Source organism: Citrus clementina, unplaced genomic scaffold, assembly GCF_000493195.1.
Source record: "Citrus clementina cultivar Clemenules unplaced genomic scaffold, Citrus_clementina_v1.0 scaffold_2, whole genome shotgun sequence".
Classification (NCBI taxonomy): domain Eukaryota; kingdom Viridiplantae; phylum Streptophyta; class Magnoliopsida; order Sapindales; family Rutaceae; genus Citrus; species Citrus x clementina.
Genome location: NW_006262688.1, coordinates 28,282,007 through 28,291,992, shown reverse-complemented (window position 1 = coordinate 28,291,992; position 9,986 = coordinate 28,282,007). Strand labels below are relative to the sequence as shown.

The 9,986-nt window shown below is 35.1% G+C and overlaps 3 protein-coding genes across 3 annotated transcripts in view; all 3 read right to left on the bottom strand.

The window, feature by feature from the left end:
* Nucleotides 1–358: 358 nt before the first annotated feature.
* The window catches only part of LOC18051093, a gene marked incomplete at its 5' end in the record, with an annotated part of 12,140 nt that continues 2,512 nt past the window's right edge, over nt 359–9,986 (bottom strand). The window contains 4 exons of the mRNA XM_006448283.2: nt 359–767; nt 6,070–6,878; nt 8,240–8,580; nt 9,778–9,926. Coding sequence (XP_006448346.2) covers nt 483–767; nt 6,070–6,878; nt 8,240–8,580; nt 9,778–9,926 — 1,584 coding nt within the window. The remainder of the gene's footprint in view (nt 768–6,069; nt 6,879–8,239; nt 8,581–9,777; nt 9,927–9,986) is intronic.
* On the bottom strand, nt 763–2,348 carry LOC18051094. Its single transcript, XM_024191791.1, has 3 exons — nt 1,855–2,348; nt 1,533–1,589; nt 763–1,369 (listed from the first exon to the last, which is right to left on the bottom strand). Exons 1-3 carry the CDS (start codon nt 2,175–2,177, stop codon nt 1,366–1,368), a joined length of 384 nt encoding a protein of 127 aa, XP_024047559.1. The 5' UTR covers nt 2,178–2,348; the 3' UTR covers nt 763–1,365.
* Nucleotides 8,166–9,045, bottom strand: LOC18051092 (putative RING-H2 finger protein ATL21A). The gene has a single exon (XM_006448282.2). The coding sequence runs from the start codon at nt 8,967–8,969 to the stop codon at nt 8,232–8,234; it is 738 nt and encodes a 245-aa protein (XP_006448345.2). The 5' UTR covers nt 8,970–9,045; the 3' UTR covers nt 8,166–8,231.

The window sequence follows — 9,986 nt, the reverse complement described above, 5'->3', positions numbered from 1 at the left end:
TGTTTTTAAGATCAGTAAGTAATTTTCTTTAGAAAACGGGTAATTCTTAGCAACTACCCTCTGCTTACCATGATATATCAGTGTGAGACTAATGGTGAGTTTAGGATTGATGGGAACTATGTGTCTTTTAATTCACCACTGTTGTGGGATTCAATTATTAGCTATTAAGCAAAAGTGGATGTGTGGTGATAGCTAGGTGTCTCCCATATACTTTGGTAATTGTACTTTAAATTAAGTTGAGCAGGAGCAGAGAGTTCAAAGCATACTCTAGCTCAATCAGATATGCAGCAAGCAGCGTTGCAAAAGGTTGATGAATGTACATGATCACGTGACAAACCTACATCACATTCTGGTCGATACGAGCAATATTGGAATATTCACATCAAACAATGAATCGTACTGAAATTTTTCAACATAATGTTACAGAAGCTCTGGTAGTGCGAGGACAATTTATTTCTTTTTTCCACGTATCATTGCCAAAACTAAGCATAACTATCATTGAAAGAACATTCAATTGATTCAGACACTAACAACTCTGTTGAAGAATCTGATTCAATCTCTCTTCCAGAGACATGTCGAGAAAAAGAGAAGAAATGTTTCGGAGGCATTTGCAAATCGTCGATACTCCCTTCTAACATTTCCAAAACTTTTGTCATGGAGGGGCGATCAGCTGGCTTCACCTGAATACACCATAAACCAATCATACACAGTTTCCTTGCAATCATGGACTCGATTTCAGTCACATTCCGAAGCTCTAAATCACCTCCCTTATTTAATTGGTCATATACCCAAGATGGGAAATATGCTTTGCTTGAACGAGTTTGGATCCCTCGGAACAGAACACCAATAGCTGGACTACATTAACGTGGTGAATTCTACCGATTGTTGAAACTTCATTGATGAATTCCTCCGCACTGAACTTGGAGTTCTCCAGCATCTTAACAGCAATCAAGCCACCAGTATGAAGCTGTCCTTTATAAACTGAACCAAAGCCACCTTGGCCTAATTTATGAGTGAAGTGGTTTGTCATGGCAATTATCTCGGGGTAAGAGTACCTTTTAGGCATCCACGATTGCTGGTTGTGCAGAAATTTCTCAAGACTATCGACTCTCTCCAATGATTTTCTATATTTTTGGATAAGGAACACGAGAAAGACTATTGGAGCAAGAATAAATCTACCAATTATCGGAACATCAAGTGGAAACCCTGGTAAGGAGAATGATATTTGAAAGTAAATAGTACTAAGCAAAGCAATAAAAAGAGGATCCTGGAGAGGAGATTTTACCTGACAGAAAACTTATCTAATCCCACATTCCTGATGAGTACATTGTGGAAGGCTAAAAGATTGCTTGGGAAATTACTAAGTTAACTGCAATTGGTGAGAGGGAAAAAAAATAAAAATAAGCTTTATGCCTAATCAGAGAGATGATTCAGAAAAAAATATAGAGTAAAAGACTAGAGAATATATGAACCCATCGCATTTATTAACGTCGAAAACACATGATCAAAAAGATGTATAAGGATATGCTTACGTATATAATATGGGTAGCAAATAATCTTTGCCACTACTCCTGCATTGTGGATGCAAACTGTTGCAAAAGTGAAAAGAAACAGAAATTAAAGGTCATATCGGTATGCTCTTAGAGATAGTTCACAAATTCTTTATTACGTACAATATTGAAAAACAAAAACAAAGCCCTTGCATTTGAATGCATAAGTATTTATAAACATGGAACTTTTGTAAACGCCACATCAACAATATTACTCGAGCAATTCACGTAATAGGCGTATGGATTAAGAATGTACTGAAAAAAATTTCCGAAAAAGTAATAAGGTAGGGAAAAAGATTTGTACGGGAGGCTGCAGCTTCCATTGGCTAGGTTAACATCGGCAGCACTGATTGTACTTTCATCATAGGAAATTCTCTTCACATAGTAATTTCCAGAATTGAGTTCTAAGATGGTTTTGTTGCTCTCGCAAGAAAGTTCTGACTCCGGATTGCTGTATCCAGCTGGATTGCCCTTGAGGCGAAAAGGGTAGCTTATGTTTTTGACATCTCCACAAGAAGAACACATTTTTACTTCAAGTTTTCTTGTTTCAATTTCACTGGGGCTGAATACAAACATCAACAGACAAAACAGAAAAGTCGGGAAAATTGAAGCTTCTTCACTACTCATTGCTCCTCCAATTCCAGGATACAATTAACAAATTTGAATAAACTAAGCAGAACGGTATAAAAGTGTCAATGCGCTATGTTTTCTACAGTTTCACTTGCACGATGAGAGGCAGGCTTTAAACTTATCATAGCTTAGTATACAACTTATGTGATTGAATTAATTAGCGCTAAATAATTTGTTTAAAAATACTATTAATTATTCATAAAATGAAATCGACACGATGGAAGAAAATTTTTAATTACTGAGCTCTGGGCTTCTAGCATTAATGCAATGGAAGATAAAGGGACAAATTTGGATAAACATGTTCAATTTCGTTTCTTACCGTAAATTTTGTATGCGAATGCCACGCAGCTTCTGAAGTCTCTTTCCACGATTTGTTTAGGTGGAAGCTTTCAGATTTCAGTGGGGAAGTCAATACGGCAAAGTGAAGTCGCTTAATTTCCTGGTAATTGTAAATGAGTTAGCATCGGTGGGAATGGGATGATCCATCCATCCCCATTCTAGCTTGACCTCAAATTTCTTAGTAAACGTCCTTTCAATATTAAAAGCGATAGAACTTATTGGAAACAGTTTCCATGTATGCTGTCCAATTCCGGTCAATATCATTCGCTTTCATAATTTTTCTCACCACCAAACGCAATGGCTTACTTTATTTATTTATTTATGTTAACAGGATTTGGAGAAACGCGGCATTGGAAATTTGGAACGGCCCCCGACGACCAACGCTTTTAAAGCGACCGACACGCAGAAGAACGAGGACTTCTCATGTCAAGTTCACGCGTTTCTAAAAATTATGCTGTTGTAATTATTATTATTGTTACTATTATTATTTTTATGAATTAAGACAGATTTATATATATATATATATTAAATTATGATCAAATGCGCACAATCGCATAATATATAATGCATGATACGTTTCTATGTTGTAGGCGTGTGTGACGGCACGTATATACCATTTAGTGCTTTAGTGTTTTTATTAACTTTTTTCAATTAACTAATATACAATATATTAGTAAATTCACGTTTTAAAGGATGCAGATTTCCACACATGACTATATATGTGTGTGTGTGTCTACATACACACACACTTTTGACAAATCAGTTATGTCGAAAAAGGCCATGAGGATATGAATCTATTCTTGCGCATTGGGGACTATTTAAGCTTTTTAATGATTTAAACATTGAATGCCTAAAATGAGTTGGGCTTCATATTGAGACCCCAAAAAAAAAAAACATAAATTGTTAGACTGTGATTATGGGGACAAGTAAATATATCAAATAATGATATTGGAAAATTAATGGTCGAATACTTAGTTTGATCATGGGATATGACAGCATATAATGATATTAATAATTTTTTTTATCATATACGACATTCATTAATCTCAAGTAGATTAGAGTACCAATGGTATAATTTATGACTAAACTTTAGATCAATTTATATGTTATTCATCACACATAGTATACAGATAGAAAAAGTTAGACCACCATAAAATACTAGTTAGGCGAAAAGGGGAAAATAAATAAAAATCAATGTGTCATGATATTTCCACTTAACTTACATCATGATATTTCCACTTAACTTACATACAACATATTCGAGCTAAGGATATCTTGAATCTTATGCTTGGTGCAACATTTTGATGTGTCTTCGTAAGCTAATTTTTCATATGATTTTCAAAACTCTCCATTTCCGATTCAGGATTGGTTCTATGAGTAGCCCTCACCAATCACCATGATATTTTATGAAGGCAAGTCACTTGTGCAGAGATTTCCTCTCTATCAAATGTTTTCGTATTAATTTTGTTACATTTTAACGAGTCCTGTTGTGTTTCATGTGGTATGTAGTTCTGCCGTAAATGGCTTTAATGAAATAGTCGCTCATTTCAAATGTCACATACTCGCAGCTGCATTAGTATAATGTATATATTGACGTACAATTTTATCATGTTGTATGCCACTTGTTTTTAATATCTGTCATGTCGAATTCAAATCCATAAAATAAAATATTGATCAAATGATTAACTTGGCAGTCGATATGGCAATAGCAGTCTCATGAAAATGTGCTGCTAAAAAAAAACAATATAATAACATATCTATTGCAAAAGGCGAACAAGAAAAGGAGGGAAAGCAATGTAGACTTGATTTATCTCCAGCCTAATAGGGGGAAGCACTTTATAAAAAAAATGCTTTTAAGCCTGCGACCATTTAACTAGCATCATGCATACAAATACCTTGCTACTGTAAACAATTTATCAAGTACTTCAATTTCGTGCTGCTACGGATATGCCCGCTTCCAAGGCTATTCAACTGCTATTTATTATTGTGGAGACAAAAGCGTATCGATTGGTGATGTTTTTTTTCCTCTTTAATATTTGGTGCGTGTGTTTGTTCTGATTGAAGTAGAGGGCGCTAAATTTCTGAAATTTTGTTGACAGAAGATAGAGAGCACATAAATTAAAATGCCATTAATCAAACGCATTTTAAATCTTTGTGCTCTCTATATTCTGTCATCAACGCGCAGCTTCATTTGGCCCTCAAAACTGTAGTGATCCACTGATCTTCTTCCAGGTGTTACTTGTTAATTTTCATTTGATTGTTATTTTATTTGTTCATACACACACACACACACAGACACACACATACATACATATACATATATACTCATAATACAATTATAACTTTATAAGTTATGTATACACAACTAAACCCAGTGTATATATATCCTCCATGCATGCATATCTGTATTGTGAAATGAGGCAAATGGCGGCATTCAAATTGAATCCCCGCTTGAGGAGTTGAGAGAGATTCAGAATTGGGACTGCTCCTGTGACCTGCTTCATCGTGGACGCTTTGGGCTTTTCATGGGAGCAGAATTAAAAGCCCACTAATGACTTGGGCTATTCTTGGAGGCAACTGCAGTCCATAAAGAAACATAAAGCCATGAACTGTTCCGTTTTCTTTGTTCATTTTTTTCCTGCTTGTCTGATTCACTTCCAAAGTAGCTGTTTGAGAAACTTAAAGATGAATATAATATCATGGACTTTAATTTTTATATTTAACAAATATGAGAGCACATTTTAAAAAATCATAAAAACGTTGTAAGAAAGTAAAATTTTGAAACAAGCACGTGACTAAAACATAAATGAATCCTAACTTTATTTTGGTTTTAAAGGAAAAAAATCATCATGAAAAAAAAAAGTTTCCTCAATTTTATTTGAGCGCACAATACGACAACATATGTAAATATGTTGTCCAATATGAGAGATAATATTAAGTTTTTTATATTTTAAAATAATAAATTTCATTCATCTCAATTCTCAAGTAGGTAATAGAAGTACAATAGTAGGTCCTCAACTAATATGACAAATTGAAAAAAGTCATCTATTATTGTATTAATGTTGTATCAGTTGAACACATCAAAGATTTTAAGCGATAGATAAAACAACCACAATCGAACAAAAACTCAATATACTGATTTTCAAGTGCTCCAATAACAAGGAGGACTAATTAATTTTTCTTATAATCGGGGAAATTTTCAAACAAATTAACAATATCCCTTTTAAATTGTAATCTTCTGTTATCTAGATCAAGTGATTGCACCTGTCTCAACATCAGAAGAGACAAAGGGCATTGGAGGGATCTCCAAGCTTTGTAAATCAGTTTCAAGCATTTGTAATACCATTGGCATGGAAGGTCTCTCCGTGGGATTCCATTGAATGCACCAAAGTGCCACAATTGCAAGCTTTCTGGCAATTCCCTCATCCCCATCTTCCTCAAATTCCAAACAGAGCTCTTGTCCTTGCCTCATTCTATTGTAAATCCACTCCGGAAAATATATTTGGCTTTGAATTTCAACCGCAGGATCATTATTTTTTCTGCATCCGACCATCTCTAACAGCATCATTCCATAACTGTAAACATCAGACTTGTAAGAGACCTCACCAAAATTCCTGGAGAAAAGTTCAGGTGCAATGTAGCCAGCAGTGCCTCTGGCAGCTGTCAGAGATACAATGCTTATGTCCTTAGAGCACAACTTAGCCAGCCCAAAATCTGAAATCTTCGGTTGAAAATTATGGTCTAATAATATATTGTGAGGCTTGATATCGAAGTGCAGGATCCTTTGGTTGCATCCTTGGTGCAAGTACTCCACTCCACGGGCAACGCCAAATGCAATCTTCCTCAGCTTCTCCCAACTCAATGGACGATGACTTGAGCTATTTGTCTTTGAGAAGATGAATTTCTCAAGTGATCCGTTGGGCATAAACTCGTAAATAAGAGCACGTCTGTTTCCTTCAGAGCAAAATCCCAGAAGCCGAACAATGTGGAAGTGGTGAATCCTGCCAATTGTGGCCACTTCATTGATGAACTCTTGTCCATTTCCTTTTAAATGTTCCAACATCTTGACAGCAACTGGAATTCTGTTGAAGAGTTTTCCTCTGAACACGCTTCCGTAACCTCCCTGGCCGAGCCTGTGCTTAAATCTGCTTGTTATTTTCTTCAGCTCTTTGTAAGTATATCGGGTGGGATTGACGGTCCTGTAGTTTTCGAGGAACTTCTCCACCTTCAGTTGAGTTTCTTTTTCTTTTTCAGATTCTCTTGATTTGTAGATGAGAAATATCACCAGCGCGGAGAGAACGATGCCTCCGATGCTTGTGCCTGTGGATATTAGACTTACAGATAAAGGGCCAAGTTCATCTGTTATACATAACTAAGAAAAGTTAGTTAAAAAATCAACTCAACAATAAAATGAGATGCTAAAAGTTTGGACCCGTGCAAGCTTAACTTGGAAGCATAAAGACTCAATATTATTTGATTGGGTTTTAACAAGTCCCTCTCATGTGACCATCTGGTATTTGTCCATAACTTAAATGATAATTAAATATCTTATTCATATGGGTGGATAGATAATTAGGTTGTCATTTAACTAAATAATGAAAAAAATACTAATAAGGAGAAGGATGAAATTATTTGAACTGCAAAGTAAGCACTCTTTTACCTTACACACTTCAATTTTAAAATTTTAACTTTTACTCAAATACACAATGAAAACACCAAAATGATCACAATTAGAAATCCATGTCATTATGCTTTTTTTTTTTTTTGCCTTTCTGCATTCACAAAATGATTTTTTTTCCCTCGTCTCTTATTCCATGTGAATATTGAAGGTCACTTGATTAAACAAAATTTTTTCTTAACAAATTTGCCATCATGAACGTATATATATTGGCTCTTACATAAAAAGTTGACAAAGCCAATCATAGAGAAAAAGTAGTAGTATAATAATTCTTCTTAATTTGTATTCATTGAGGACGCAAGAAAATATAATAGATTAAACTTTTATCAAGCATTGTGAGTATCAATCTCTCACCATTAGCGAAAATTAATTGTAATATAAAGATACAAGATTAAATTGACGAGATAGAGAAAATTAGTACTATTTATTTGGTCTTGAGTAGTATTAGTTTTTCTTCAAACAGTCAAATCAACCATGCTAGCAACATTTTATCGAGCACTCAACAACTGGCAATAATACTAGAAAGCAGTCTTTATAGCAATGATATTCGCCATACAGATTAGGGGTGGGTAAAATTATAATTGCCGCCAAAAAAAGAAATCGTCAATTTTTTTTTTTTTTAAATCCATCGATTTATATGAGAGAAAGTAAAAAACCAAAAAAACTAGAAAAACACAAAAGAAATTGCAGGTCAAATGAAAAAAATAAATAAATAAAACCTAACTAAATCGAACCAGATTGATTGGATTTTAAGTTCAGTTCAAATTATTAATTTTTTGAAAAACTGACCTAAAATAATATAGATGGCTTCTTTAATTTTTAACTTCCAGCAATTGTAATTACACTTTTACAATTGAAAAAAATAATGCAAAGCCTAATTTTTATTATTTTTTTTCAGTTACACTGCTCTGATCATTTTTCCAGCATATATAACAATGATAATAAATTCAACTTATTATTTTTATTGTTAGCTAAATAGAGACGATGCTTTCACTTTCAAGCACTGTAGAGGAGGTGACTGAGAAAAGATATGGTTACTTACGTTTTTGGTGTTTAACGGCAACGCAGATTGTCGAATTGCTTGTAGTGTTGAACCCACAATAATTCCCTGAATTTTCGCAGTGGTAGCATCCATCAAGAGCTTCCCATCCTAAGACTACTGGTCTTGCCCTCGCCGTCGTAGAAACATCCTGCGGAGGTAATCCACCAGGAATCTCAACTGTTCGAGATTTTCTGCAAGATGGAGGCATTTCCTCCATTAAATATTCGCTATATATGATATACACAAGATTGTTTTCGCTGCCGAGACAATTGATCGGTCCAATTGCTTCAAAAGGAGTCCGTTCTGAAGCAGCCTTCTCAGTGCAGTTATATAAAGCGTAACTTTCATTAGAGTGAAGAAAAAAGAATTTGGAGTTTGTGAGGTTGAAAGAGATAAGACTTTGAAATGGGCATGCTGTCTCATTCACATCTGTAATGGTAATACTGCTGTCCAGATAAGAAATTTTATGGACATAATAATCACCGGAGGAAGGAAGATGCAAGATTGTCTTGTCACTTAAGCATGACAATTCAAACCCTTCAAGGCCACAATATGTTGGTTGAGCTTTGAGTCTGAAGGGATATCTGATCCTTGGGCTCTTATTACTGCATCTTGTTGGTTGACAGAATTCATATTTATCTGTCTTGTTGTCTTCTGCAGAAGCTTTGGCTAATGTACATGTGTAAGGTAAGAAGAGGAAGAGGATTATTAAACTCATCACGAGGGACATGGAGGGAGAGGGAGAGCGGAGTTTGAGTTAGAGCAGAGTTTGAGTTATGCTTTTGGAGTAATAAGGGAGAGGAGAGTTTGATTGTCAGTTTGTCATGGAAAAAGGTAGGAAAATGGGTTTCTTTTAATTTCTTCTGTTCTTTCCTTCTTTCTTTTCTCCTTTTTCTAAGTCAATGGTAGCCCCAAAGAGACTCGTCAACTTCAATATCTGCCAATATCAGATGCATGGAGGAACAGGATGAGACTTGCTGTTTGTGATATAGATTTTAGTGAGAGTTTTGAAAGTAATATGTAGGTAAAGAAATGAGAAAATTATGTTTTTAAGATCAGTAAGTAATGTTCTTTTGAAAACGGGTAATTCCTAGCAGCTACCCTCCGCTTACCATGAAAACGGGTAATTGCTATATGTGTCTTTTAATTCACCACTGTTGTGAGATGAAATTGTTATCTATTAAGTAAAAGTGGATGTGTGGTGATAGCTAGGTGTCTACGATATACTTTGGTAATTGTACTTTAAATTAAGTTCAGCGGGACCAGAGAGTTCAAAGCATACTCTAGCTCAATCAGAGATGCAGCAAACAGCGTTTCAATAGTTTGATGAATGTACATGATCACATGACAAACCTACATCATATTCTGGTCGATACGAGCAAAATTGGAATATTCACATCAAACAATGAATATTCAACATAATGTTATAGAAGCTCTGGTAGCACGAGGACAATTTATTTCTTTTTTACACATATCATTGCCAAAACTAAGCATAACTATCATTGAAAGAACATTCCTCAATCGATTCAGACACTAACAACTCTGTTGAAGAATCTGATTCAATCTCTCTTCCGGAGATATGTCGAGAAGAAGAGAAGAAAGGTTTCGGAGGCATTTGCAAATCGTCGATACTCCCTTCTAACATTTCCAATACTTTTGTCATAGAGGGGCGATCAGCTGCCTTCACCTGAATACACCATAAACCAATCATACATAGTTTCCTTGCAATCACGGACTCGATTTCAGT